At 40.1% G+C, this 26,338-nt stretch overlaps 1 protein-coding gene across 2 annotated transcripts in view; it reads left to right on the top strand.

Annotated features, from left to right (window-relative positions):
* LOC118404005 (sodium channel protein 1 brain-like) overlaps positions 1-26,338 on the top strand; it is a 179,678-nt gene that overhangs the window by 110,416 nt on the left and 42,924 nt on the right. For both annotated transcript variants that reach the window (XM_035802908.1, XM_035802907.1), the window contains 3 exons: positions 10,750-10,877; positions 17,468-17,548; positions 18,831-18,959. In XM_035802908.1, coding sequence (XP_035658801.1) covers positions 10,750-10,877; positions 17,468-17,548; positions 18,831-18,959 — 338 coding nt within the window. The remainder of the gene's footprint in view (positions 1-10,749; positions 10,878-17,467; positions 17,549-18,830; positions 18,960-26,338) is intronic.

Below are 26,338 nucleotides of genomic sequence, written 5' to 3'. Positions count from 1 at the left end.
AATATTAACAGCATTCTAAGTGTATATTGTAACTATTCTAACTGCTGTACGACCACATTCTGAGGCATTCCTACATTATTCAAAACAAGCATTCTGATCTCATTCGATGTAGAACCGACCGGCCACAAGAATGACCGCACGTATTTAGAATTTAGTGAGACTTTCTAAAATGTACTACGAATACCCAGGAATATACAAGATTTCTGCGAAGAGGTATTAAATCTATTTGGAAGTCCCACGCATGCAAATGTGGCACGAATTTTGCAATTTCTTCTATCCGGTTGGTTCTGTTTGATTCGTGCTAATTTGGATTCAGTGTGAAGGCTCATATGCACGCAATGAATACTTTTGATACTTTGGTAAGTCCAATAGTTGCATTTTAAGCAGTATTTAGTCCGTTGGAAACATTTGTAAGCAGATAGTCTTCCCAGACATAAAACAAAAGAATTGCATAAAAATCACACAAAAATGATTATCCTCTCATATCTCTATGTTTCATATGTTGTGCGTACTGTAATCACATATAAGCACATATTACTGCGTAATGTCACAGAGTCTTTGGGATTATCTTCAGCCGACAGGAGGCATTTACATTTAGAAGGCGTATTGGAAGCATATCTAACACGCGACTACAGAATACTAATGTTGTAGAAGGCTTTAGCGTTAACGTTATGAAATGCTGGATGTACGACGTACGGCTACGCCACTGTGTTCTAGCACCTCTAGCCCTAAAAGCCCCTTCACACGAGAGCAAGAATGAGCCGGAATGCCGTCAGAATAAAAATTATTTTCTATTCCTGAGAACTCGTAGTGTAGTCTAGATATTCTCAATGTATTCAAAATATTTGTGCCCGTTATTTTGGCTGGCCCGAAAGATTTTGACATACTAAAAACTTTGGAGGTGGATTTCTAGAATACACTGCGAATTTCCAGGAATAGAAAAAAATATTATGATGACATTTCGGCTCATTCCTTCTCGTCGGAAGGTCCATTTGAAATTTCTACCAGAGTCGCCCCGAATATGGCACAAGTACTTCATTCCAGCTGGTTCTACTTGATTCCTGCTAATTCGGTTTCAGTGTGAAGGCCCTATAACCAGAACCAGAACCCTGACCCTCTACCTCAATCCTAACCCTAATTCTATCACCATTCCAAGACTTACCCTAACCACCCCCACCCCCATCCATACCCTAACCTTAACTCTAACTCTAACCCTAACAGTACAATAGGGGGTTCGGAGCATAGTGCTCCCTGGATCCCCGAATGCCCGATGTTACTTTCACGACCTCTTTTTTCCGTGCAAAATTAATATGCGATTTTGCCGTGATGTATGATACCGTTTTAGAATTCCTATGTTAGGCGTTTTCCAATAGAAGTATGTGCTATTCATACATAGCGATGCCTATTTATCGAATATGACATATCATCAATCAATGTGTAATCTTTGTGACGGCCATCTAGTAAATACAGCTTTATATGTCATTACGTTCACATCGCCAGCACGATGATATCTATTTTGTTTGATACGATGATTCTTTTACCTGTCATTGATGTGTTGTCCTTACGGTGGGGTCACATACGTATTTTAATGTCGACGAAGGATTTTCTAGAAGGTTGTGACAAAAACAAGCCAACCGCTGACAAGGATCTAAAGGTGGTATCTCACTGCACTTCGGGCACCGGTGCGGCACTGCGGGGTTCGTTCACTGCGGCACTGTTGTGTTATCTTCGCCGATTTTATATAAAATTCAGATATTGGCTAAAACGTAAAAGTTTGACTTAGAAGACGGCAAAATACACAATAAAATGTAAAAATTCGTTCTTTATCTCTAAAATTCGTTGAGTAATCTTTTGGACCCCGCAGTGCCACACCGGTGCCTCAAGTGCAGTGAGATACCACGTTAAGACAGCCTTTTTTGTAAGATGACAGCTATAATTTTTTAAAATTTTTTATAAAATTTATACAAGTAATGCACGACTATCATCAGAATACCCAGTCAGATAAATTCCTATATATATGACAAGACATCCAATTTTAAAGTTTAATTTCATTTTCAACTGCATATCATTCCTAGCGCTGGACATTTAATAATGTCTTCATTTTTTTCCTTGAAGTTTCATCCAGAATGATTTATTTGTAAACCCATTCCCGAAGGCTAATTGTAAGGAATACATTAGATACCATGACGTAAAAAAATTTAACAATTACTGATAAGTCTGATATATAAAAAATACTGATATATTTGCCTAATGCACAGATACGATATCCGCAAATAGGTACAAAATGTATAGTCTGTCTGTCAGTCTGTCTGTCAGTCCCTCCCTCTCTCTCTCTCTCTCTATATATATATATATATATATATTAGGTAACTCATTGGGGAGACTTCTTCTACATAGGTAATGTCTATTGGATAGTCCCACTTTTCATACAGTGTTTTTGTGATTTTGACAGAAATGTATACTAAAAAAATCTAGATGTTAAAATCTCGGTGAAATAAAGGTTCAAAAATGCAAAAAAAAGTAGAAATTAGCCTCTCATTAATGAAGTATAAATCACACTATTTGCAAAAAAAATATTTCATAGGACGAAATGTTGCACGACATAAAGCCATAAATGATTAAAATTTCATATAAATCCTATATAGTAATTTTACTTTGTCTGGAGGAAAGTTCTAGAATTGGCAGTCCATTGTCGTGTAAGGACGACGAAAGTCTATGCTCCCAGGGTGTAAATGCACACTGCTGGAAGCATTAATACATCATTAGATGTTTGTGTGATACGGCTGTAAAGTATCACCGTAAAACAAAGCCCCTGTGCCAATAAGAAGTCGTCATCCTCAGGCACAGATGTGTTTATGATAAAATGAATGTAAGCACGTCATTTTACCTTTAGGCTGTCGTTCATAAGTGACGCTTTTTAAATATTTATAAGTAGAAAAACCCTGGTGGTGGTTACGGATGGGCTAACCAAGAAGATTTTGGGGAGGGGGCTTCGATAAAATCTTCTCTCATTTTACCAACAGTAATTTTCTTTTTATGTTTACATTCATGGCTTTCCTTCATAAGTGACACTCATTAAATATTCATTAGTAAAAAAAACCTGGCGGTGGTTAGAGATGGGCCAGCCAAACAACAATGTCGGGAGGGGGGCTTCGATAAAATCTTTTCGCGTTTTCTAACGGTATTGTCTTTTATGTTTACATTCATGGCTTTCGTTCATAAGTGACACTCATTAAATATTCATCAGTAGACAGCCCTGCCGGTGGTTAGAGATGAGCCAGCCAGCAAAATTGTGGGGGAGGGGGGCTTCGATAAAATATTTCCCGTATTTTCCAACGATATTGTTTTTCATGTTCAGAAACGATACGTTTTCCTGTAAAATGTAAACTTTACATTCATGGCAGGAAAACTTATTGTTTCTGATCCATTTTTCTTTCTCCTCTTCATCTTCTCATCCGTACAGATACTGGCTGGGACAGCAAAAAAAGTGGGGAGGGGGCTTCGAAAAAATCTTATCCAATTTTCCAACGGTATTTTCGTTTTATGTTTACATTCAAGGCAGGAAAACGTCTTGTTTTTTATCCATTTTTCCTTCTCATTTTCCTCTTCTCAAGAAAATACGGTAATTGTCCTGGACCTGGCTTTAAATATGTTTAGTGGAGGTGTAGCAGGCACCCCTTTGTGTTCGATTATATAATGTAGCAAGTGGCAGGACAGAGTCTGAGGGGCTGGTCATATATTTGAGTAAGAATACACAGAACAGTAGTTTGCTAGGCTAGAACGTGTGAAGAAAATCACTAATATGTATAGTTGTTTGTAAATGGTACCTTTCTGGTCATACTTATCTATTGTGTGATTTTTTTATATGCCGACAGTGTGGAATTTTCTTTAAGTTGTACGTACCTATGGGTAAATGCGCAACTATATCACTGAACTGGCACATAGTTTTACTTACATGATATTGACAGTGTATATCTCTGAAAATCTTTGAAAATTTTTTGTCAAACTTTGCTTGAATGGTCGGTTCAACATATATTATATTCCAAAAGCATCGTTGTCTCACTAATAGTATGATAATTGTACATTATTCTCATGATCTCTTAAAGGTCCTAATCTAAAATAAAAACTGCAAAAACATTCAACCCTTGCTGTACTACAAATCCTGTGTAGTAATCTTGCTTTAATACAGACATGTACACCTAGCTATGTCTCCAAAAGCTATTGACTGATCCTAATTGTTTAATTGGATTAACTCCATGCATTGTACACAAGGTCTGACGGCACAATGGCTTTCCAATACTTTCAATGACACGTTGCGGCGAGCCACCCCTTTTTGTCCAATACATTCATCCTCTTTGCACGCACTCGAGTGCTTTTGAGACAGAGTAGTCTATCTAGGTGTGACTGCGCATTTCAATTTGGCTCAACTACGCACGAATAACGTGAGAGAAAGACGTCATGTAACTTCGATCGGAATTCCCACGTCGAGGAAACTTTGCCAGCGTTTGAACTAAAAAAAACGTTAAAACGGTTGACGTATTAGAAAGGAAGGGAAGTGCCCTTACGGGTCACTGGATACAAATATATGAATGACCCAATTATGTAAATATGTCATCTCAATGCGTGATGCACGGCGTATTGGGTAAGGTATTATTGGAAAACTTGGTCTGCTTACAAAACTATGGGGACGTTTTGACATGCTTTTTTGTTTTCACTTAGTTCTATAGGGAGATTTTGTCGACTGGCCAAAGGCTCTCAATTACTTCCATGCGCGTAAATGTCGTGTACTTCATGGAAAGCATAAAATGCATCAATAAAAGGTGTTAGTGCTAGCGCCAGATCTTTCCAATCTTGCTACCACTTTTTTCTTTACTTAGGCCATGATGATTTGATTATATGGATGACTTCCGCGCGTGCATCAATTTTCGTCCGTTTCAAGAAATAAAAAAAAGTTTTCCACCATGCTTTGAATCGAACAAAGCAGGTATAAAAGAAGCAAATACGTGCCGCCGTAGATTTAAAGAATAATTTATCGGGAAGCAGGCACTAATGCCAACGTCGATTCCAATGTCAAAGAGGAAGACCGTAAAAACAAAAATGAAGAATCTGTTGTTCGGTATTCAATAGTACAATACTCTGTGTTTGACATTTGTTCAGCCTTCCAGACGACTGAGATTTCATAATGAATGCAACATTTTTTTAGATTAAACTTTTTTTTTTATTCGCATGCTCACATCAGTTTTGAGATTCCCATAGGATGTCATACATATAATCAAATCAACATGGCCTTATAATAGCTTAAAGGGAAAAATTCCATCTCTGTTCGTGGTAACAGTAACTCTAGCAACTAAATAAAACTTGCAAACGGCCAGGCGTTTTAGATTGTCTTTCGTCAGTAAAACTGTCAGAAATTTTATCCAATTGCTAGAGAACTTTTACCTTGCTTTTCTTATTACCTGGATTTCTAACCTTCGTCGACGTACTTCTCTGCCTTTAGTTTTGTGTGCACACCATATGTAAATCTCAGACGATATATGGTTACGTTTGCTTCATATCGATTTCGACGCCAAAATTTGTTAACAGTGCGTGAAATGACAAATCCTCTGACATGATGAAGGAATTATGACTCCACCGGTGGGCCAAGAGGGCGTTCGGAGGCCCAAAGCTTCGCGTGGGTCTATACATCTTCTAATTACAGCACCTGTAGTGTGCAGTGGTCTCTTGGATCAAGAGGTCACTGGTTTGAATCCCAGCGTTACCGACGGTATGAATCCTAGCGTTCTTAACCTCAATATGTCCACCTTCAATGAGGGGGTGAAGTAATTTTGAAGGCAATTTATGACATAGGTCCCTGTATAAAGGTGGTATCTCACTGCACTTGGGGCACCGGTGCGGCACTGGGGTTCGCTCACTGCAGTACTGTTGTGTGAATTTTTATAATTTTGCATAAGGGTTGGAGGGGGACGCTGTGGAGGCAAACTCAAATCTAAAGGTGGTATCTCATCGCACTTGGGGCACCGGTGCGGCACTGCGGGTTCGTTCACTGCGACACTTTTGTGTTATTTTCTTCGTGTTTTAGAATTTAGCTATTGCGCAATACGCAACAGTATGACTTAGAAGACAGCAAAATACACAAAATGTAAGAAAATTTGTTCTTTATCTGTGTCTTTATCTTGGGTCATCTTTCGATCCCTGCAATGCCGCACCGGTGCCCCAAGTACAGTGAGATACCACCTTAAAGGTTCGTTCACAGCGGTACAGTTGTATCTTCGCCAAATTTTTTTTTAATTTAGATATTGTGTCATACAGTAAAAGTATGACTTGGAAGACAGCAAAATACACAAAACGTAAAAAGATTCGTTCTTAACTCGAAATGTGTTGAGTGATCTTTCGAACCCCACAGTGCCGCACCAGCGCCCCAGGTGCTGTGATATACCACCCTAAGTAAAACCTCATCTGCAGTGCGTTATAATCAAAACGACCAGACGTCCTTCTTGAAAGGAGGTCAGGCATGGCGGCGTCAGTACTGTGGCTCTTAGACCCCGATTTCACTAGACGGTGACCCTGCTGTGTTCTAAATTGGATTTATGTAACCATTGCCTTTATTTGGAATTTCTTGAAAACTATTTAAAAAAACTGTAAAATATTTTGTATTTATGAAAACCTTTGAGCGTTCTGTCAAATTTTAGGTCGCAGAACGATTGCTGCGAGTTCGTTGCCCCTAGTAGACTGGGGATGAAATGTATGAGCTGCAAAACACAGGGGGTATCAACCGAGTTATCAGAAATGGTCTGCTGTTACACGGGGACAAAGTTAAAGCGCTTTGCGAGTTGATAAGGGGTAATGACCCACCCTAAGGTGTATGCTGTTTCATAAGGCGCGGTCATTTTCAAGGGAAACGGAAAATGGACTACCATAAATATTCAAAATTGAAAAAATAACCTCTTGCCATCAAAAATGTGATAGCATTATACAGCCATATACAGTATGCTAGCTAACAACATAAACCATGCATAACGGCATGGTCCATACTATAAGAAAATCCTGTCAAGTGTCATCCCCACTGCAAGTTTCCATGTAAATGTCTGATCAAGAATGATCACGGAAAACCTTCGTGGTGACTGCACGTAATAATGAAGAGCACGAAGGTCACCATAACGAAAACGTACCAATACGTCGCCAGTGGCTGACGTCCGCACCTCATCAAATGGCTTCAACCCTCTTTAAAAATGCTGACGCATTTTTCCTTTCATGTCGGAGACAGAACTACTTTCCAAAGGCTCCAGGGCCGTCGCCCTCCCGCGTAGTTAAGCGCACAGCCTGGCTATCTGCCTGTACATTAATGAACACAAAAGGAGCACTGCACCTACGGGTCCCTCATGGCAAAGTTCTTCGCCTGATTACACGTATACGGTATCAAATTTGCTGCTGTATCTCATCAGCATTGAGCGTCCTGGTTTGCCCTTCAAGCACAGTGCAACAAAATCTACCTTGACGAACCCGGCGCAACTTGCTACTACTACACTTAGCCATCTGATTATGATTGATGGGTGGATCCAACGGCTCATTTGGATGTGGTCAGAGCTTGCTGAGGAGGTCCAAGATGGTATCAAAGGTAGTTTCCAACCTGTGGTAAGTGTTGAGGAGATAGCGATCCGCGTTGTTGGGGATTCACCTCATCCTCATCAGCACTCGTCACACGGCTGATGCGTTCAGTGTGGTGAAGAGGGTGCGGTTCGACGTATAGACGAGGTTTCCGAGGTCTTTTTCTCTTCTCTACGGATCGTTCGCAAGAAGGAGTGGACGGATAGCCACGATGTCTGCATCCCTGGAGTGGGTTTACATCAACAACTGGAAAAACAAGTGGGATTGGAAGCGTTGGATCGAGCCGTTGATCGAAGACAGAGAAGTGAGTGTGCCGTTGCATGTTTGTCAGAAACAGGGAAGCTTTGAAAAGTAACGGAAAAAAGGTTCTTCAGATTTCCTTAGAAGGCATTTTGATAGACTATTGCTTATAGGTCATAACGTTGTATCTCTGTGCTACCATTATACATTACGCTAAGAGAATACCGTGATTTACTTAGAAGTGGAACGATTGTGGACTTTCTGTTTTGCATTTAATGTGAAATGTACGCACAAGAACGATGGCGTTTCGACGATATTCTTTCCGTCTTTAGCATATCGGATTCTTTGCCTATTCACAGTGCGTATTTAGCACTCTGTACCTCTTAAAATGCACGGTAAAAAAGGATTGTTTGCTATATACTGTGAAAGACAGGCATTCTAATGCGATAAAAGCCCCCTTTACGAAATTTGAAACGAATATTCATACCTTTCTCTGATACACATAGAGTTGTCCGTGATCCGAATTTTTAATGAGTTGTCTATTACTCATTATTTGCCATATAACGGTTTCATGCAGAATACATTCATATTATTTATATCTGCTTAAAGTGTTCTTAGGCCCCCCTTCCACTAGACGGCGATCGCGATGCGCTCTAAGCGCGACCTAAATAGGATATGTGTAACCTTTGATTTCAGACTGGGTATATCATACAGCATATGTAAAAGTGTGACCGAGAGAACAGCAAAACACACTAAGTGTAAAAAAAATTAGTTTCTTTTCTATACAATTCGTTGAGCGATTTGTCGAATTCTATGTCACAGAGAGAGCGCAGCGAAAACGCCGCCCTAGTAGAAAGGGGGTATTACTACTGAGGAATGGATACTGTGATTTAACATGTCATTCCAAATGCCATTAAAATGAAAGCCGGTTGAGTGAGTTATGACTAGTACAAACATCAATTTACAAGCATTTGAAGGGCCGCGCCACGCACAATGGCAAAACCTTCAATTCGATTTATGTTCTTTACTATCAACTTAATTGAATCGCAAACCAAAATGGAAATTTCATTTTGATGTTGCCGAGTGTTGATTACGGAAGATGTGCATGTCAGGTCATGTAAATCTTGCCTAATCCTATATCAGTACCTTTTGCCATAATGTTTTGTTAATGGGGTAAATGTTCTTGTTTATGTAGCATCAATAGTTGTTACTCTTCTTCAATTGATTCCTGTACAAAAAATCAATTCTATTAAAGAGTGATAGGCCATATCTGAAATTTAGCCAATACCAGCTAATGTTCGGTCTGATAGAGAATTAGGTTAAAAAAATACCTTAAATATGCTACATTACTTTCAGAATGATATAGTCAGAATACCAGGGCAAATTTCATATCTATACGGTGGAAGCCGCCTAATTGCACACCCCATTTGCCAGTATATTTCGTGCAATTATCCGAATGGTGCAACAAAGCGAAGTTATGCAGCTGGACCGCACCACCATTGGATTTGGGATTTCGTGCAATTAACAGAAGTGTGCGATTATCCGGTGTGCAATTAACTGGCTTCTACTGTACTAGGTTTCATAGTATTTAGTATCGTGCTTAGCAATTCATGTTATCATTGTCCCTTTCAGAAGAAGAGTCAATACTGTGTAAGGAACCGTTCACTTCTTAGCTTATGGCAATAGTTTTTAAGTCATCCTTATCATATTACTCGGTATTGTTTATCAGAGTCAGACAATGATTATTGTTGACAGTAAAGGGTAATAGTAGTTCTATAGCCTTTTGCGAGGCCGTAGAGGCAGTGAGTTGTTGTTCTCTATGTCCAAGGCACCTTATATTGATATACGTGGTGCCCAACCTGAAAGACACCAAACTTCATAAGACGTGAAGAGAATGGTCATAGACATTTTTGTGCATATTTCTCGTTTCCACAAGCAGCCAGGCCGGGAATTCGAACCGGTTCGAAAATATGACGTTAGCCTAAATCCTTAGCCGCAGTAAGGCATCCATTTTCACCTGGGTAATAAAAAAAAGCACATGTTAAGATCCTTTCCCAAGGAAAAAGCTTCTCGCTAGATATGCATACATACAAAGCCATGCTCCTATTGAGTTGTAGCATTAACAGACATGCCAGATATGCAAAAAATAGAATATGTGACCTATGGATCTTGGGCCCTCTACCCTAGCAACTTTGCCGTGCAACGTAACATTGTTGACTGTATGTGACTTGCTGTTTCTTGCATGGCCGCACCTGGGGCAATTACTGTCATATTGAGGTCACCTGAGTGGCGCTGAATGGCAGCAGCTCCAGACCCTTGCCATTTATCCCTGCCTGTCGTGAGCTACTCGCAATTCAGCCCCTGCTGGCTGCAAGGAGAGAGTAGACGGCCCACCCAAGAACAATAACAATCTTCCCTGGGTGAAAAATGCTCTGTGAAGTGCTTTTCTCAAGTACACAACTCCAGGAATCGAACCTTTCACCTACAGAAATCTCGATCCCGTGTTCGATAGCCTAACCACTCTGCCTGATGACGTCACATTGTTGACTATATTTTATGTTACAATTGCAAACTTTATTTCCGTGCACAAAATAAAGCGCTTACCAATAATCTTTCGATCAGTCCTCTAATCCTTATCAAGTTGAAATGACCCAAATTCTATGTCACACATCCAGACCGGAATTGTGACGTCAGCAATGGGTCAAAGCTGGTTGGAAGTCTGTATCGGCCCTCGTCTCGGTTGAGGGAAGGTTGATTAGCTCTTATGTAAATCACTTCCTTAAGAAAGTTATTCTGTTCGGAATTCTGGTGTGACTGTATTTGTTGACTTGTTTCTTCCAGGTGCCACTCTGCCTATCGACGCCACATTGTTGACTGTTTTTGTTGACTTGTTTTTTTTTCTAGGTGCTGTGTGTGGTCGTCAACAGGACGTCCTCCACCTGCATTTTCCGTTTCCCGGGAGACAAGGTTCTGTTCTGCCTGGGACCGCTCCATCCCATCCGGAGGATAGCCATCTGTGTGGCAACCAACAAGTATCCTTTCTGCCGTCTGGAACACTACTGTACCTTTATCCGTGGGGTGATCTTTATCCATTGTCTTTAAGAGAAGTAAGTCTGTGTTCAAATACAATTCAATCTCTACAACTGGATAAAAACGGATATTTACTTCCGGACGTTTCGAGTGACATCCATCACTCTTCTTCAGCATAATAGGAATGAACTAGTCAGAACAATTCAATACCAGTACAACTAACTAGAAAAACTGGTTAAACCACTAAATCGTTAGGATCATATGCAAAAGGTTACACAAATGTACATCATGTTAGCATAGTTCCTATGGTCTGACAACACCATAGGAAAAAAAATCAAGTCTGTGGTTTCAAGTTTGTAATATTTTAATTCAAAACCATGGTCCGTCAACATGATATCTCTAAATATCCTGCCTTTAAAACAACGATTATATGTTACCCTGGCTCGTAGTTTAAACTCGTGTTAACTTTCTTATTTCATAATCCCCCTAGAGGAGGCGCTGTTTTCAGCTCCATGTTAAATGAAATTATATTTTATGGCGTGACTGACTGTTTTCAGGGTAACTTAAGAACAGTCGGATGGGTTTTGATGATATTTGATATGTTAGGAAGACAAAGGCTATGGTCAATTCCTCTTGTCTTGGTATTGTAGTAGAACTTTCGTTTGTTGTATCCTTTGTCCTGGACATGCCGTAGTCTTGTGTCTGTGTTTCTGACTAAAACTCTGGCTATCATATTCTTTGGATAGCTTTTGATGATATATTAGGTACATGAGTAGATCTTAGGAAGATGAAGGTTAAGGTCGATTCGGACCTCCTAGCTTTCCTTGGTAATGCAGCAGAACTTACGGTTTTTATACTTTGTGTATAGTTCTTTTCACTATACAAGATCCTTAGGGCGAAATGTCTCCATGGGGCGAAACGTCCTGTTACCCATGTCAGTACCTCCATAATATATTTGTTTTACATCTCGTAAACGTTTTCGTTTTAGATTATGGTCCGGATTAGCCTGGGTACCACCCGGAAAGTAGTTCGCTCCGACATTCAGTATATACTATATACAGTCGCCTTTAGCTATGACATTCATTTTACACTATATACAGTCGCTTCTCTGTGTTAAGCGGAAGCTAACATAGGAGCGAACTACTATCCGGATTGTACCCAGGCTAGGCCCGGATCCGTTTAAAATACGATGTAGCGATGAGGCGGACCATGCAAATTTCAAACATTACAAATCTTCCTGATTAAGTTCCTCATCAATACTTTATCCTACATTGATCCTCTAGTCAGCCGCAACATGCTTAATTCATGTGTTCTGATTTTTCTATAAAGCCAGAGTTGATCCCAACTAAACCGTTTCCTGACCCCATTTGTTGATGAGTACGCGGCAACTCTATGAAGTACATTCATATCATGTCCACAATAAGGACACATTCATACACATCGACCTATAGCCTTACCAAGGCAGAATGTCCCCTCGTTGTGTAGTTTGTCCTCCTCTCTTATACATGCAAGCACCCAAGGGACGTCAGTGGTATTGGACACTCAAAAAACTTCGTGAACTACGAGTATCTCACGGGTATCAGTATAATCGAACGAAGCTCTTCTGATTGCATTCAGAGTGACTTCGGCAACGTGACACGCAATTTGATCGTCCCCGAAGCGGGTGATTGTCGCTTACTGGTCGTATATTCGACTGAAGAGCACTGTGTCACTGTGAAAGGTTTTTCAATATCGACTGTAGGCAGTGCCTTATCTGATTGTGTGTGACTGAGGCATATGGATTCGGTCACGAAACGGTCAGACCTTTTCCTGGCGCAGTAAATTTTTGAATGCTTGCCAATGAGTTGTCTGATTGGTCTTGATCGGCCATTGTCATAAGGTAAATGACGCAGAAGGGAATAAAAAAGGTCAACTAATGAAGCAGTATAGACAGCTCGTTACCATCGCGAAGAAGGTTATTATGTTTTACTGAAGGAGAAAACATATTGTTTTTGCTGGTGTGTTCCTTTTCTTTCTTCCTCCAAACAGAAAAAGATTACGGAAAAGGCTATGCTGTGTACCTGGGCTGGCTATCACACCAGGCTTCTCAGATACCCCCATTCATAGCCCCAATAATTTTTCCATTAGCACACTTTACTTTTGGGGCGAGCCTAAAAGTATAGTATTGAATGCGAGTAGCTTGAAACAAGGCTAGAGGGAAAACATTCTGCATTTTTGCAAAAATGTTGCCTGTGTAGTGTTTTAGTAGCGTTTGTATGTGTGTATATATGTTATGTACGTGTGTTTGTATGTCTCCATGTATGATTGAGGATTAACAGCATAACTAAAAAAATGACTAGATGGATTGTCTTGATATTTGGTATGTTGATAGGTCATGATAAGAGCTAAAGTTACTCAGGGTTTGGGCACCATAGCGTCCTGATATTGTAGTGCAGCGGATTTTTCGGTCTTAGTATCTCATTGGAATGGAATTTTTTGATTGCAATGACATAGGCACAATGCAACATTTTATAGCAGACAAATTGACATCAGAAACTAAATTGGCTTCATAGAGGACATGTTATTACATCCTCGGGATTTTTCCATGCCTCTTCCCTCATGCTAAATGATGCAAAAGCGAACTGTAATATGTAATAAGTTTGTATCAATTCATACATCGTGCTTGCATCAATCAATCTATAACGGTATTAAAAAGAGAAAAAAAGACGTTGAGTAGGCGCTCGGAATACAACATTACCAACACGCGAGTAGATTTTATCAATAAGAAGGTAAATTTGATCCTTGTTCCATTTTCGTAGACTGTTTAGATTAACATGTTTATTGATTCAACGATCTGTTAAAGTGCGCAGCTGCTGCTATGTCAACATTTTATCGCCTCAGCACAATCATCTGATACTTTATCCAATATAAATCCAATGTAAATCATTCGTCTCTCACACGCCTCCAAATATTACTATGACCATGTACTGGCTTTTTTTAAACATAAAGTAATAATACCTACCTCTTTCATGAAAGATCAATACCCTCGAAGCGTACATGGCCTTCACATAGAATATTCATATGCGAATCTTATAGCTACAGGATAGTCTTCACCCTAGACCACGTACTGTGCTATTTCGGTATGATATTGCCAGAAGACATAACATACTATTGATGAGCAAGAAAGGGGTGAAGGAATTCTCAGTCGACATTAGGATCATATCTTCTTTTCACTGATCATAAGTAGAACTACCCCGTGAAATAGTGGCCTGTTCCATTGACCGAATGACCTGGAATGTCCGTCGTGTTGGATAAATGTAAAGCTATACCAGCTCTGAACTCTTCTTCCTGTCACTTCTACCACTATCTTCCAACGCACTTCCTACTACTCTACATATTTCTTGTGTATTATTTTATTGTTGCCTTGCTGTACATGTACCCTTTTGTAATCTGTTTTCTTCTCCATATTCACTTGTCTGACAATGAAGTTTAGTATATTCATCGTGTGGTGCGATGAACTTCAAAGTCCACACCTTGTCATCGTCGCCGCTCTGGGCTGCAAAGATTGTGAGAAGATGCGACAGGTGGAAGTATTGGATGAAGGCGCTCTGGGTCTTATCTTCAAGACATCTTGGCAGCTCTCAAGTTGCCACACCAGCAGATCAATAAAGAATGTTCCATAAGATTGTCGCCTTTATGAACAACCTCCGTTGACATTATTTATCAACTTGTATGAAGATCTTCTTGACATTTAAGTCAGATAATCATCTTAAGTAGCCGCGTATAGTACTCAAGCTTCAGAATAGTTGACAGATGCAAGATTAAGCATTGAACCCCCCAGTACGTAAATCGTATCTAGCTTGCACAATGTTACGTTGTATCTTGTCTAGTCAGGGGATTATATATGAGATCTCTCGCGTATTTTATCCCCGTTTTAAGTGGAAGTAAACATGATCCCACAGCGCCAGTCAAGATTGCAGTCGAGCCCCTAGGGCATGGCATCCTCTATAAACTGATACCCGATTACATGTAATTGCCATTCGGATTGCTTTCCCGATAACCCCTTTCCACCAGTCTTTCGAGCAGTAATTTGTTGGGTGCGCGGATACGTACATAAATGGTTGACCTATTCATCAAATGGTTTACTGGACGGTGGCATAGAAATGTTTCATCTACAAAAGGAATTCAATCTTAAATGATGCGTTTTCCTGTAACTTTTCTTATCCTTTATGTATGCTTTACGTATACGTGTGCCTAAAGTTCAGGTTTCGTGTAATATATAGACAAAGCTGGATAGGATTAAGTCCAATGGCGTTCAAATACATGTTATCAAACCTGGAGATTGTTGATATAATGAAGTTAAACTGTAGATTTTATGCTTAACGTATGTTTTACAAATGCTTTATACGTGCTGAAAGATCAGATTTTGTAGAGTATGGACACAGATGAAAAAGATGAACTCCCGAAGGTATGAAAAATACATGAAATACCAACCAGTAGAGTCAGCTTGAAACAAACATATCGTTGATGTAATCAAATCAAATTGTTAAAGGTATGTTATACGTCGTATGTTTATATGAATGCTTTACATGTGCTTAAGTTAAGATTTCATGTAGTACATTACAGAAGAAGAATTACTCCACAATCATCTAAAAATACCGATAAAATGTCTACAAGAACTGTCAGCTTAGAACAAACATATCGTTCAAACAATCAAGTCGAAGTTTTGGAATGATGAATGCTATCTTTACATATTTCACAAATACAATTCGTGTGCTTAAAGTTCAGATTTTGTTTACTACATGTATGGACCAATCAGATTTTGTGTGGAACACGCTAAAAAAAGATCATCCTCTAACGGCATAAGACGCATCAAATGCAGACAGCAGAATCAGCTTAAAACAAATATATCGCTGATCTAATTAAGTCAAATCATGAAAAAAAGTTTTGCTTTACGTGTCTTGAAGACCGGATTTTGTGTGGATCAAGCTGAAGAAGATCATCCCCAAATTGCATAAAAAATAAATGGAACGCTCACCAACTGAGTCAGTTCAGGTTTCATCTAATTAAGTCAAATTATGCTTTGTCCTAATGAGTGATGACAGATCTCCACGTACACGAGAGAGGAGCCATCTCCCCTAAGCGTACGATCAGTCAGACTGATAACGTAGGCATTACTTCTCCTCCCGATGGCATCGGTTATTGTGGAGCGCAAATTAGCGAATTTATCGCCAGTCATCACTTTCCAGTCGCCTTCTGGGTACTGTGCAAAGCTCATCAGCATGTATCAGCATGTATATAAAACTTCAAAAGAGAGATACTCATGATTATGAAAAGAAGCTACTCAGTTTGGTTTCCATGAAATAAATGGTTACCATGCAAATTAGGTTGCTAAAACCTCATCATTTCGAAATCTCGATTACTGTAAATGCAGAAACTTCCGCGGTGGTTTAATATTCTCCGTTTTCGCGGCGGCCGCTTCACCGCGAGTTTAAAACCACCGCGAATTTAACATTTTTCCATAACAGGAAGAGACTACAGTGCATGGTGCTACCGCGAAATTAAAACCACCGCGAAAAGTCAATTTTTCCGCTACCTCTAAATTAAATCTCCGCGAACTTTTTACAGTATTATATGAGTTTATAGGCCCGCCTCAGCGAAGTCTGATATGCGGCGAGGATGAGTGAGAGAGTGAGCTAGAATAGAACTTTAGTGCAAGACAAGTGTACAAGACTTAGTACAATATGTACCAACAACTGTTATTCAAAATACAAAATAGAGGTATACAATAAAGCGTCCCATATAACACAACAATAAGAGCTAACATAATTCTTTCATATAGTGTTACAATGGATCAGGCTAACCATTAGTTTCGGCATTCTTTCAAATAACAAAGCAGTTCTAATATATTTGCCTATTATTGCATTATGGGGGTTCTGACATCTAAAGATATGTACAAATCTGTTCATCGAGTATCTTCTAATCGTTTGTATACTTAATTCGAGAAATGTGAATTTATTCATTACGTAAAATAGCGGATCTAGAATATGAACGAAGTACTTAGTCTAGCTGTTGAAGCAAATATGAGTTATATAATAGTAACTGCTGCAATAAACTGACAAAGTGATCTTTTGGGCGACGCCTTAGGGCTAAACCAAATGGAAACACATTTCATTTCCAAATGTTCATTCAACGAAACCGAAAAAGAATCACTCTGTTTTGAGAAGCCACAAAGACTTATCCTAACTTCCCCACATTGACAGACAAACAGAAAGCCACTTTTCTCTTGAAATCTCAAAATCCACAAATTTTAGAAAAGTTGGGGCTTTTCGTCTCCCTCTAGCTCTGCTTCCAAAAAAAGTCAAACCCAACCTGTTTAGAAATAGCCAACACTAGCATTAGAGTAGAATATTGTTCATGACTGTCCATTGTCACTATGTTTATACCATGTACTTGCAATTAGCCCTCGGGCACATACTTGCAAATAAACTTCTTTAAGTATTGTGAGCGACTAGCTTGACAAAAGGCAAATTAATGCAGGGGGGGGGGCATCCTGTATTTTCTCGAAAATGTTGCCTTTTATGACGAACCATTTCCTTGACGGAATGCCCAGATATTTTGAGATGTTCGTGATGTGTACCATCCTCATCAACAGTCTCATCCTGTCACTGTCCAGGCCTATCCCCATCACGGAGTAAGTACCATTTACACAGTTCTCTACTTGGTTCCGAACACATTGGTCGTACGATATTCGTACGATCGCAGACTGTGGACAGTTCTTGGGAAAGTCGTAGATTTGTCGTACAAAATTCAGCTGTCGTATCAGTAAAAAGACTGCATTAAACCCTCGTCGGCGATTGGTTCTGTCAGTCTGCTTGGAAGTTCTAATACATCAAAATCGCACGACGGCATACGATCGTTGTGATCGCGGCATAGCAAAGACAGAATAAGCAACCTTGTTCACTTATTTCTTTTTAATAGATAGAATACAAAGCTGCTCACTTAAAAAAAAAACAGCTGCCTGACTTACCTTTATGAAGTCTGAAAAACTGTCATCTGAAAACAAAAATAAACGAAAAGTTTGATTTACAATATTGGGAAATGATGACCTGTTCGTTTGATGATGCATGTCTGTTGTTTCCATAGCTATGTGTTCATGGCGATCTACACGGCAGAAATGGCTATCCGAGTGACAGACATACACACTCACACGCACACACACATACATGATTTACAGTAGTGCTTTGAGTAGACTTTTGTGACATGTCTGTTGTTTACCCAGCTATGTGTTTATGGCGATCTACACTGCGGACATGGCTATCCGAGTGACAGACACACACACACACACACTCACACGCACACACACACACACACACACACACACACACACACACACTCACTCACACGCACACACATATACATAATTTACAGACTGTAGTGCTTTGTGAGTAGACTTTTGTGACATGTTTGTTGTTTCCCCAGATATGTGTTTATGGCGATCTACACGGCAGAGATGGCTATTCGAGTGACAGACACACACACTCACACGCACACACACATACATAATTTACAGTAGTGCTTTGAGTAGACTTTTGTGACATGTCTTTTGTTTACCCAACTATGTGTTTATGGCGATCTACACTGCGGAGATGGCTATCCGAGTGACAGACACACACACACAGACACACACACACACACACACACACACTCACACGCACACACACACACACACACACACACACACACACACACACACACACATACATAATTTACAGACAGTAGTGCTTTGAGTGACATGTTTGTTGTTTCCCCAGCTATGTATTTATGGCGATCTATACAGCATGCTAGCAGAGATGGCTATCCGAGTGACAGACACAGACACAGACACAGACACACTCACACGCACACACACACACATAATTTACAGACAGTAGTGCTTTGAGTCGACTTTTGTGACATGTCTGTTGTTTCCCCAGCTATGTGTTCATGGCGATCTACACAGCAGAGATGGCTATCCGAGTGGTGGCGAGTGGCTTCATCAGGCGGAAGCACTCCTATCTCAGGGACATGTGGAACGTTATAGACTTTCTCGTCATTTTTCTCGCGTGAGTTGGCTTTTTTTCCTATTTGCTTTTTAGACAGACGAGGAAAATGTGGCTATGGTATATTAACAGTGTAACATACACAGTACAGAGGGAAAATAAAGTAGTCTTTTCTTTACCTCACCGACTGAAGTCAGTTACCCATTTTTACACCTGGGTGAAGTGAGGAAGGTCGTGTAAAGTGCCTTTCCCAAGGGCACACCATCCGGGGCACGGCAGGTATCGAACTCAGGACCTCTAGATTCCGAGCCGAACGCTCTACCAGTTACACCGCACACGCCGCCACAGATTTGCTCCTTCCCATGCCATTTGATTTATTTATCTACCAGGGTAAAATCACACTCAGCCATACTGATAGTTTTGCAGGTGTCCCTGGATAATGTACATACAACTGGGACACACACACTGATAACATGGGAACGATAGCAATGTAGGTCAACTAACAAAAGAAATATACTCGTAGGTCTTCTGGTGTCCTTGGACACTTACAATACATATGCAAGTGGGACACACACACACTAATTACGTGGGGAAAGACAGCAATATAGGTCAACTAACAAAAGAAATATCGTTCTTATGGTGTCCTTTGACACTTACAACACACATACAAGTGGGGCACACACAATCATAACATGGTGAAAGATAGCGATATAGGTCAACTAAGAATAGAACTATTTTCTGTATCTTATTTGTTTATCCAGGGCAATACACTAAGGAACCTTTTTGACCTGTTTTTCAATCAAGCATAGGATATTGTACAAATGCATGTCCTTGTATGTACAACATCAAACACATTGAAATATCACTTATATAGATAATTACACCATATAAGCAAGGGAAATTACAATGTCGAGGTTGTTGGAATACTGTGTGTGTAAAATGCTTTTTTGGTTGAGTGATAGACCATTCCATAATACCGACCTATATTATTGTAGGGTACTGCGGTATGACACTACTCTGGCCTCTTTTAGTCCGTTTTTAAGCGCACGTGACTTGTCGCATCTGTGACGTCAGCAATTGGTCAAAGGTTGCAGGAAAAATCTATATCGCCACCCGGCTTGGTTGAGAAAGGTTGATGCGCGCGCCCTGATCTTACCTAAACTACGGTCGAATCACGGTTTTCATTTGGAACCACTTTGTTCTATCAAAAAGCGAAAGTTTCCAAACTTCTTTGAATTGAGCGAAAGTTTTACTTTTCCTATCACAAGTAATCACAGATGATCCTTCGCGTTGATCAAAGCTAAAGCAACCTTTTACTCACTTCTAAGGTTCAACCTTGAGACATGCCCATCAGCTCTGCTACCATACTTTGTAGCTATCCCCCTGTCAAAATGGTGAGAAAATGAAGGATGGGCTCAGTCAAGGGTAGATAACCACCTCATTCATCTACCTAGAAACTAGCCATCTTTAATTCTCTTTGCCAACACGGTCAGTCATCATGATCAGTGAATCGAACGTGCTGTACAGAATGTTTGAAAAAAAGAGAGATGCAGAAATGATATCTGGTGTGTGTGAAAAATTAGACAGTAGTCTACAACAGGGAATGAAATGGGAAGAAGGATCTGGAAATAAGCCTGAGGGATCTGAACGTTGCTATGACGTGTGGTACTGTGGGGATGGATTCACACAGGGATGCAGGATGTACTGATACCACCGTAGACGTGCCGCATCTCTAAGCCAGGGCAATACATCATATTTCGACTGAAGAATACAGATAAGCAATACCCTCTTTTACCGTACACTGCGACCACCTCGCTGCGACTGCGTTGCAACCGCTGTGCGACTAAAGATTTGAAAGAATGTTCAACGAATTTCATAAAGAGTTATTTTACGTAATATGTGTTTTCTTGCCTTTATAAGCATAGTTTGATATCTTGCAGCATAACTAAATTCAAACTGTGTGAACTCCAGGGTCATACAAATATCATTTCGGTCTAGCCTTTGCAGTTGCACAATCTTCCCATTGCACACTCCCAACCATATAACGGACGGGGCATTCAAATAGCTACAAGTACACAGGAACACAGTGGACCAGGCAAACTAGAAGCAAAACTCGGGACTTGCTTGTCTTTACAAGTATGACAAGTTTTTTTTTTCTATTCTTAAGAATCGCCTGTATTAGATTTTGATCTATCGTGCTATTGTTATTGCCTAAGATTATCCATTATGACATCAGTTTATGCCTTTGACCTGCAACTGTAGTGACACAATGGTGTACTTTCAATAAACCATTACTAAAATCTACGCATACGGTGGCAATAACAGTCCAGCAACTGTTGTTGTAAACTTTCCACAAGTTTTGGCACGGAAACATCAGTCTCGTTAACCCTTTCCCAGGGTAATAGTTTTTCACAGAAAGACTCTGCAGCGCCTGAGTGCCCGTGTCTGCTTTCTGATTCTCCAAAGCAATCGTAGCTGTATGAAACCTCGCTCAAATCGCCACTACTTAGCCAACTTGATGAAGCGTTGCCGGTAAGAAGGAGAATGTAGTGCATACTTAACGTCACGGGTTGCGGAGACTATTGATTCTCGGCGCCGTACCTTACCAGGGATAATCAGTGCGACTCCTGTCCAATTTTCCGCCCAGCAGCATCATTTCCTCATTCGGGCAGAACACTTGGCAGTGATGGTAACGGAATCGTAATACACTCTCTGCCACCTGTTGCAGTTTAAATAGTACATGTGGTGCATTAGATGTATGAAAGAATATTACTGCTTTCATGTTTATTATTGTGTTTACCTCATTTCTTCTTCTTTTCTTCTCATTCTCCTGCAAAAGAAAAAAAACTGGATCAGACCATGGTGACTGGTAGAGCATCAGCATCCTGTGGTGTTCGATTAAATTTTGTAGCAAGTGGCAAACGACTAGATCTACCACCTTTGAGCTATACTTAAGCTTCCTGCCATCCCTCAAGTGCAGCGACACCATCTACCCACTCACTTCCTGTACCTCCAATTAAGGTGTTATCTCACTGCACTATTGGGACTGGTGCGGCACTGAGGGGGGTTTGAAAGATTACTCAACGAATTTCAGAGATAAAAAAAACAAATTTTCCTACGTTTTGTGCATTTTGTTGTCTTTTAAGTCATACTTTAACGTGTTGCGCAATATCTAAATTATATATATTAAAAAGTCACAGTGCCGCATTGGTGCCCCAAGTGCAGTGCGATACCACCTCAACAGCGCTTTCAAATAGGTCGGCATATAAAACCATTTAATCCCGCAGAAAAGCACACTTACCTGTCTGCAAGAGACTGATAACACCTACTTAAGTCGAATTTCCTGAGCCACATCTTCACCAAGACATGAAAGTTAATCGTAAACATTGCTTTCTGACTGCGAGCTTCTTAATTGCATACGTCGCGGTTCTAATACCTTAGTGGTTCCTTAGTGCGCGAAAAGTGAAGTTGATTGTTGTTTGACTTTCATTCCGATGTCATTTAACGTTCCGTCTGTCAGTCGTATAACCCCGTTGTATACACCCACGCTTGTAGTTTATGACCATCTATAGTCACATCATCAAAGGAAGACTCTTTCATAAAGACTTTATGACTTTCATTGCATGCAAAGTGCTTTACCACATTAAGGATCTCGTTTACCATGTAAAATCTTGTAAAGAAATCGTGCATGCAAAATCCTGTACGTAAAGAAACCATGCATTTTATGTTCTGTAAAGAAAAGTAAAACAATTGTGGTTGAAGTGGCAAGTCAATGAACGCATAGCAATAACGTATCAAGATATCTTAGTGACTAGTACTTAAGCTCAGATTGTTAAATTTTAAAACAAACATACTACAGCCTAAACATTTTATCTAAATGACAACAGTCGGATGAAATAACGAGTTAGTACGGACATATCATTCTTGGTTTAATATTGTAACATTATATGGTCAATTTATGCCACAGTGACTGTAACTATTACATATGGTCGTTTGGATACGACACAGAAAGTTTTTGTTTTGTTTGCGCCTAGTGTATTCTTTCTGTTGTTTTCATTTAAAGGGAGTGATGGGGACATAGCATTTTCGCACCGCTTCTTAGGGGGGGGGGGGGCTATAAACCTCAATATCATTTGCTTCAAGAACATCCCACTTAGATATAGAGAGTCTAATCGTATCAAAACTGTCTCGAATTTCTCAGAACAATACAGCCCAATGCATTGCTACACTTAAGCAAGAATGTTCAACTCTTTTTCTTCAGTTTACGAAAATGTGCGGTGCATTTTCAAACAATCGGACGAGGTTTTTTTATGAAGACTGCGTGGGAATGCATGTCAAGATCCAATTTGAGATTGCGTCTAAAACCAAGCGTAGGCGTACCTACTCAAAGAACTGAAAAGAAGAAGTCACAAAAGATATGCTCAGACGTTTCTGGCTCAAGACTCTGTGAGTGATGGACAAAGATGCGCTTCAGCTAGACGTAAGTGTGCTTCTAAGATAAGATCCTGACAGGCGATGACTGCAATGCGTCTAAGACTTATCTCCAAGTGTCTCAAGTGTAAGCCCAATGCTCCATCAGGCTCGAGAAGAACTTCTGTGTTATGGTCTGAGGTTCCGGAAATTCATTTGAAGAGTAATCCTGCAATTAGTATTCCGTAGAATTGGCACAATTATGTCACAAAAAAGAGGCAAAATTGCTCATCTGTGATTCTCTTTGTACATAATACCCTCAGCTTTATAATAACAGTAGTGCAGTGGGTGTTTTCTTATGTTGTTAGATACTTTTACCATATTTACTTCCGCCAATAAGGTTTTGTTTCTGGGACAGTGTGTATGTTAACAGCATAACTGGAGAAGTGGCGGATGAATTTTCATAATGTCATGATTGTATGTAGCTACAAGTTGGTGTTGGCAAGTTAGGTAAGGAAAAAGGGGAAAAAACGTGGACAATTGAGCTGCTACCTGAGGTGTGCGGGTCAACTAGCGCTGCTGAAAGTCAGACACCTACTTCTTTCTGCTTGAAACAGGAAGAGAATCATTATCAAACATTTTCAAAAATGCAATGTTTTTTGTTGATGACAAATAATTTACGACATGGAAAACTAGACCCACATGTGTCTGATCACAGTTCACCCTTGTTTTTCTTGCCACTTACCTACTGATTTTTAAAAAGTCGTTGCCTGGAAAGTAATGACTGCAATGATTTAAAATTTGGAGGATGTTGATAAAAGGCTTCATATACTACGAAGTTGTGCCTCGAAATTTGAGTTGTTCTTATCATTTCTGGGTGAGGCCGAGAATTATTGATCTAACCTCGTATGTACTCTATATGTACTCTGTCGGAATAATCTGGCAATGAAGTTATTCAGCAAAAGATACAAGAATGATACATGGTGTCATAACCCCCAGATTTGTTTTTAACAGAGTCTCATCTCAATTACACGCAAGCCAGATACAACTGTTACGAACCAATCAGAGAGCACAAACAATCATGTCCTATACGACCCCATTGAAGCTGTATGCCGTATGTTAAACTTTCCACAGTGTGAAATGTGAGAACTGTGGAACGTCAGAGGAATAAGTGATGACGATATGCCACCATCCATCTAGACAGTATATCGATTTTAGTATACCTTTCATTACTGTCAACTGCCCTGAGTTGGATACCGCTGTGTAACACTGGTACATTTGATGTGTTTGTGTTACCGGTAGGTCACCCGGTTTGCCCTTTGGTAAGGACTTTAACAACGTAACGGGGATGTTCATGATTTTACTGTCGAATTCCTGACGATGTGTTTAACCGCTAGGTTGACACATGTTCCAGATAGCTGTAAGAAGAAAATTGTCTCGTACGAAACGTGGATTAACCTTTGGTTTTCTGAGCGTTCAAGTGTGTTTGAGGTAACTAGAATCTCCTGGTAAGCTGTAAGATGGCTGAATGACTGAGTACGGCTTCCGACAGTAGTGTATGTGTCTGGAATAATGTAAAAGTGAGACGATTGGGCGAACTTTTGGAACTTCTATGAAAAGCGTGTTTAAGTTAACTAGCCGTTAGATGACTGAATAACTGAATCTGATTTCTGACGTTAGTGTATGTGTTTGGAATAATGTGAAAGTAGGGCGATTGGGCGAACGTTTTGAACTTCTTCGAAATGAGAAACCTACCAGTTCTATCGTTGACTTTATGGTGAGATGAAGAAACTTTGGGGATGTTCTTGTAGTTCAACCGGTATCAGCCTCACAGAGAAGCTGAATAACTGAGCCTGATTTCCGGCATTAGTGTATGTGTCTGGAATAATGCAAAGGTTGGACGATTGGGCAAACTTTTTGAACTTTAACGAAATGAGAACCTACCAGTATTATTCGGTGGCTTGATTGTGAGGCATTGAAACTTTAGAGATGTCCTTGTAGCTCAACTGATAGCAGCCTTTAGAGGAGGTCTTTGTTCCGAGCGGTTGGTAACTAGGGGACCCGGGTACAATCCTGGGTAGGGCATCTCGGTTGGGGCTTCACCAGTTTTTCGTAAGGGATGTAAATTTGGGGATCCGTGCTCGAGATGTATCACAAGCATGTTCAAGTCACTATATAACATGAAAAGCGAGAAGAGGTTGAACTTATGCGTATCTCTTAACTGTATACGTAAGTATTAGACAGGTGTTGTTTTGTTCCTGTTCTTAGCCTTGTGTGCCACAAAATGTGTAATAAAGGTCTTCGTCATTTTTAAAGGAGGAGTGCTGGCATCTCCTCCCTGTAAAATATACCCTGATACTGAAACAGGGATGAACCCTTGCTGCTCTATATGTGCCACTTGGCACTACATGGGTCTGAACGAATTTCCGTGGAGAGAATTATGACAGACTCATTTAAAACATTTGATTTTTACAAGCCCAACATGTACTAAGGTGAAGGACATATGTGACGATTGAAAAAAAATTATCGTCTTTTCTCAATAGCCACGGCCTTGCCAATGTGTGAATTCATTCTATTATTAGACGCAATTTATACCTGTCTTTTTGAGTACAATACATCATATACCGGGGCGTGGTACTTAGACATAAATCAATGCGCAGCGTAGCTTTGAAGAGAAAGATGGACATGTAATACCTCCATGTAGGTCACTTCATCGATCCCTTAACGGTAAGATGCGCTGTGTAAAATGGACACTGATGGATTTAAGGGTATCGATTTTCTTCTGCTGATGGTCTGAGGATGTGAAATCCTGCTCCCAACTGTACTTATGTAAAGGTGGTATCTCACTGCACTTGGGGCACCGGTGCGGCACTGCGGGGTTCGCTCACTGCTGAACTGTTGTGTTATTTTCGCCCTTATAATCTACATATTGCGTAATATGTAAAAGTATGACTTAGAAGACAATAAGATAAACAAAACGTACGAAAATTCGTTCTCTATCTCTGAAAATCGTTGAGTAATCTTTCGGACCC

Source organism: Branchiostoma floridae, chromosome 17 (assembly GCF_000003815.2).
Source record: "Branchiostoma floridae strain S238N-H82 chromosome 17, Bfl_VNyyK, whole genome shotgun sequence".
NCBI lineage: Eukaryota > Metazoa > Chordata > Leptocardii > Amphioxiformes > Branchiostomatidae > Branchiostoma > Branchiostoma floridae.
This window is presented reverse-complemented; position numbering and strand designations above follow the sequence as displayed.